At 30.3% G+C, this 6,159-nt stretch overlaps 1 protein-coding gene across 2 annotated transcripts in view; it reads left to right on the plus strand.

The window, feature by feature from the left end:
- Positions 1–2,434: 2,434 nt before the first annotated feature.
- LOC108684336 (myosin-I heavy chain) overlaps positions 2,435–6,159 on the plus strand; it is a 28,886-nt gene continuing 25,161 nt past the window's right edge. For both annotated transcript variants that reach the window (XM_018188603.1, XM_018188602.1), the window contains exon 1: positions 2,435–2,548. In XM_018188603.1, the coding sequence (XP_018044092.1) occupies positions 2,471–2,548 (78 nt within the window). In that variant the 5' untranslated portion in view covers positions 2,435–2,470. The remainder of the gene's footprint in view (positions 2,549–6,159) is intronic.

Here is a 6,159-nt window from a genome sequence, read left to right on the forward strand (position 1 = left end):
TTTTAAATGCATATATATTCGATATTATCTAAAATATTGTAGATAGCTTTAATGGAATTTTTATCAGTTTCTGAATGATAAAAAATTTAAATGTATTGAGTTTATGTTTTATATTTTTTAATTTTAATACCAGAATCAACATCAGATTTTTATGTATCCAGAATTATTGATAATTTCTTAAGAAATCGTCGCACGACCGCGAATATCATAATTTGATTTAAATTTATTAAGATTGTTATAGAATTTTAATTTTAAAATTAGATAGAAACATTGCGCGATTTTTATGTAAAAGCATCTTTAACCGGATGTCTTTCGATGATATTCAGGAAACGGATGGAGATTCGCCGTTGGGTAAAAAAAGTGACGCGTCGTTTATCGCTGAATAAAAATAAGCACACAGGAACGTAAAAAGAGAATGGATAAAGTTATACTTTATAGGAAATTTACTTCTTGCAAATTGAAATGTTAACGCACGAATTTGGACAAATCTTTTTCGAAAACTTGGTAAAATACCTTTATTAAATAAGAGTTGTCATTTGAATATATTATATAATTAATATATATTAGTGACGCACATAACTTGTAACATGCCTAAAAAAAATTTGAGTACAATTTCGAAAACACTATCTGTTGTAAAAGCTTGCAGTTTTCCCTGTAAAATCATTTTTTTTTAAATATTCCTACAATTTTTTGAGTTATCGCCGATTAAATAAAAAGAATATTTTGATTTTAATTGCTCATAACTTCGTTAAAAAACATGACGTAATTAAAATGACGTTATTAAAATAGATTCTTAAAGCTGAAACTTTGCTCTATCGAATGGTACAACCGAATGTAATATAATGATATAAATTTAAATTAAAAATGTGACAAAAAACGTCATGACTTTTCCGACAACCCAATAACTTTTATTTTATACAATTAATATCATTTCATTATAAATTTAATACGATTATACATTATAATCGTATTAAATCAATAATTAATACTATTGAAATGACATACGTTAAACTCGCTAATAAATTTCTGAATCACTGCTGTCGCTGATTAGCTTGATGTCATTATCAAACTATGCGACATTAATTAGCCATAATTCATATTATCGTTTTATCACTTATTATTAATTTCTTTTTTTAAATGAGCTTAATTCGTAGCCTTGAAGAAAGTTCAAGAAAACAGCTGCACAATTGATTTTCATTTTGGGTCCTAATCGCTAATCGCAAAATTAACCAATCGGTCCTTGTGCAAATTCCCGTTAATCGCGACTTTGAAATTACGATGCGGCAGCTGGATAGCGCAGGTGCGATTAAGTGATGCATAGTTGCAGATGCATGTGCGCATTGGGTTGCACCTGCGAATCGCGAAACTTGATTCTTCGCCGTCGGCGCGTAGACTACCGTCGAGACGAAGTGCGTCAAATGATTGTGTGTGTGTGTGTGTGTGTGTGTTTTTCGTGTTGCACTGTGTTGCAAATTGATTTCGGAACACGAAACAGCAAAATCTGACAGGATAACGATCAATTATGTCAAATCGTTGCCACAAATTGGCATTATAATTCACACTTAATTTCATGGATATTCAATAAAAGCACGAGATTTGCTCATAGAGTTAAATTTTCAAGATATAATTTTATTAATTAAAAGGAATTTAAATCGCTTTTGTATCTTAAAGTCGGTCTCCCTGTCGATAATCTTGATATAAAAATAATAAGAAAATTGTAGAGAATATTTTAATAAATAATACCCATAAGACTTTCATGACATTAAAGAATTAATAAAAAGTTGTTCATCTTCGAAATAGCATAATTTTCACTTGTTGGACAACAGGTGGTCAAGCATTCCCTTTGATGTGTGAATTCACCCCAGGAATGTAATTGAGTTGAAATTTGATATTAGCCAGAAGTGCCAAGCAATTAACAAAGATATCTTTGAATAATTATTAATAGTTTCAATTTCATTACTTTTTAAAATTATACTTTTCTGCTTATTATCAAATTTAAATGTTTTAATTAACTGTTTAAAGTTTATTCATAATTAAAGATCTCTGAGTATTTATCTGGAAAACCTTTGAAAAGTATAATATACGAATACGATTAATCACTGCTCTTTCTAACAATGAAACTATTGAATTCATTCAGTTATAAATCTCTTTGTCAAAAATGTCAAATAATTCAATTTTCTTTATGCTACATCTGCGGATTATTCTTGTTAAGATATACTTAGCATTCATTCTTTTTTATATCAGTTATATCATCTTGAAATTAATTAGTGGCTTTTAATTAACATAATTAAATGGATCTTACAAACAGCGATAGTAATCGTGTTGCAGATTCTGACGTCAACTCAAGAGGATTAGATAAGCGTTTTAAAGAATGATTTTCAAATCCTACAATTCTCTCTTACAATTATTTTTTACAGTGTCTTTTTCTTTTTACTTTTCAGGCTCAAGCCCTGAGTGCGGCGTGCCGGACATGACAGTCATCAGCAATATCGACGAAATTGGTATCAATCGAAATCTTCAAGTTCGGTATAGTAGGGACCAGATATACGTATCCTTTCTTACGATATACTGCAGTATATCGTGTATAGCTATGCTATACACTGCATATATTCATATTCGCATTATGTCATTCGGTGCAATATTATTGTTATGTCTCTTTGATGCTTGAAATATTGTATTAAAGTTACGACAACTCGAGGTACAATATAAATTGATTTCTGAAATAGATTTTTTTCTAAATGATTATTTAGAATTGAACATTAAATGATTATTTCTAAATGATTACATTAGACAAGTAAAATTAGTCTTGTAATAATTATGATATAATTATCTTTGACAAATTTGATAATCTAAAAATTTGAGAATAACTCACACAGTATAATATATGAACAATAATATTTAAAAACATTGAAAAATTGGAAAAATATAATGATTTTGTTTATCTCAATATTACTACAGTTAAAACTGAAAAATTATTTTTGTTCTTCGAGTTACACGCTTTTATATTTATTATTTATTTTATGTTTATGTATGATTTCATTTACTTGGGGCTTCATTCAAATTAGGCAAATGAATGGAGAAATAGGTAGGTGACGAAAAATTAACCGATTTCATCCGAGAAAGAGGTGCAAGATAGAGGGAGAAAAAAAAATAAATTGGCCAAGGGAGATGACATGAGAGGGCGCGTTCACATCGCAGAGGTGGGCTGAGTCCTAGGTTGTCGTGTTGCTATGACGATCTCAGCTGGCGAATCACTTCAGGATCAGACTCATTTATCTCTCATCGGTTTGGGTTTGCTAACGACCTAACAAGTCGTTATCGCAGCGATCCATCTGATTTTTCCTTTCCTCCTTTATCGATTATGATACGAAAAAATCCGTGAATTACTAATAATTCAAAGCACATTTAGCTCGATGAAATAATCGGTGACTAATATTTCAAATAGAGGTCGTCTGATCGTCTAATATCAGAATGTCAGAATGATATGTGTATCATGTAATTCTAATCACAGCAATATTATATTCCATAAGAACCAACGTCTGAATTAATTCTGAAGTAAACACATAGGTACTGTTTAGTGGAATTAACACGAAGCGTAATATTATCATACAGAATTATTAATATCGGATATTACGTTTTGCTTTGTGCGTCTAATGTAATAATAAATACACATAATCATTGAAAGTTAGAATTATCTCATTCAATCTGTTGGATTATTCGATTTAATTGATTGAATGAGACGCATATTTATAGAAGTTGCATTTCGTAATAATGAATGAGATGTACGAAGATTATTATAATCCCGATAATTGCAAAATCTTATGACACTCAATGTATTATAATTCAAAATCTACAAATATTCGCTCTAATTGACCAATTAGCTACCGGAATTTAAACACGCGATTTAGGTCGTCGACAATCCGCTCGTTAGTGGACATTTCCTCGTACGTGAAGAACACGTGCGACGATGTACTTAACTAATCTTCCGTTGCATTTAAATGGAAATTGTATAAGACCGGATGAAGATGATAACTGTACATAATTTTCTATGACATAATTTTTAACCAAATAACATATTTTTTTATTAATTATTCAATTATTCAATTATTTCGTTTAGAAACACTTTAAAAAATTTTTTTTAAATTAGTTGGAAATATTAGTTTAGTGAATTTTGTGAATATAATTGTTCCTTAATAATTATCCTTAATAATTTAATAATTAAATTATCAAAACATATGAAATAATTTCTAACTTCGTGCAATCTTTAATTCTTAATTAGAAAGTATCTCATCCATCGAAGGGGCTACATAAGAAACTGAACTTGTTTCCCAAAAGGGCTAAGCTCTCATCATGTATATACATACATATGTCGGTGCTCACTTTTTGTCGTCTGATGTAATCGAAAAATTAAACGGCTCGTAAAGCGATCATTCGGGTCCCTCGGTCTTTTCGAATCTCCGTCACTGAACATTTCTTATCACTGTCGTGGGCGCAAACGAGATTCGCAGCTGGTAAAGACAGCTCTTGCTGTAAACATCAAGCATGTTTCTCGAATACATTAAATATCAAAATTACGTGATAGGGGAATAAAAATTATATTATGATATAAGAATCTGTTACGTGTTCATCGCTCAAATGCAAATGAAATCCATGTAAAAAAGTATTAAATATTATTTAAAAATTATTATATTTTTAACAAATTTTACAATTCTAAAATTAATAAAAAAATTAATAAAAGTGATAATTTAGACATTTTACGAAAACAAATATTAATAAGTTAATAAAAACACAAATACATATAAATCGCGCTTAGACAGAATTTCTAAAAGAAGATTGACTCGTGAAAAGATTAATCTTTAATCTATTATAAACAGAGTACGTATAATTCAGCATTGTTCACTGTTGTGAATATTAATTAAACTTTTACAGAGGGAGCAATTAAGTCTGTCATATTTTAAAATGTCATAACAGTAGCTTCGCTTTCTTGTTACAAAAGTAGGTCGATCGGATAAATAATACGGGTTAAGAAACCGACGACCGAAATCACCCAGTCATCCATCATGCGTGATAATTAAACGCTTTTCTTACCGCTCAGCTTCCAGGCAGCTTAACCCTTTCCAGAGCGAGTGGCCTAATTTTTTCGCATCGATGAACCCTCTCGCGACCCTCCCAGACATTCACCCTCCTATTCTCATCGCCGTGTGTCTCTTGTTTTTTCCTTTTTTTCTTCATTCTCTCCCGGTAATAGAGGTACACGAGTCGTCCCATTCCTACCCCTGCGACGAGTGCAATTCAAGTCGGCTAAGGGCGTTTCGCTGGTGAGAGAGGTTAATGAGAGGAAACTACCTTCATACATGCAGGTATCTGTTTGTGCGAACGCGCGCGCATCGAGCGCAAAGGAACGGATAACATCCGGTTCATCGACGAAGCACTCTCTGATCTTGCACGCTTGGTTAAATTAAAATGTAACCGATACCTCACTCTCTAGCCAGACGTCACACCGCCGCGCTGCTATTATTGGCTTAAATCGCTTAATTATTCGTTTTGCCCTTAGATTGAAAGGATCATTCAGAAAGAAGAGAGAAACCAACGAGTCTTTTCATTTCGAACGATTTGATTGAAAGAATTTGTTATTCAAGTTTATTAGCATCTTTTTTGTTTTATATTTAATCAAATATTTTTGTAAAAATAATATAAGTTTAGATATGAAAATAATTACTTAGGTATATCTCAATTTTTAAAGTTATTCGAATGATGAAAAGTTCGAAGTAAGAGAATGAACTGTCTTCATATACAAGAAAGATTGACATATAAAAAAAAAGAAAACGAAGGAAAGGAGAAATTGCATAGCTAACTGATCTCTGTGATAATACATAACATTTAATTATTATAATATTCAGTACAACTTTTTTAAATAACATATTAACGTCAGTTTATTTTTAACTTTGTTATTTTTCTATAATTAATTGTATTAATTTAAATATAAAAGATCTGAAATTTTTTAAGATAGGTATTAAAATTTTTTTTAGTGGGAAAAGGGATATTGAAATTATTCGCAACGATTTCATTTTAATATGATTTTATTTAGAGTTTAAATATTAAATATGACATATTTACATACTGAAAAAAATTTATTAAATCTTAATATATTTTTTTTAA

This window comes from Atta colombica, unplaced genomic scaffold (assembly GCF_001594045.1).
Source record: "Atta colombica isolate Treedump-2 unplaced genomic scaffold, Acol1.0 scaffold133, whole genome shotgun sequence".
NCBI classification, from domain to species: Eukaryota; Metazoa; Arthropoda; class Insecta; order Hymenoptera; family Formicidae; genus Atta; species Atta colombica.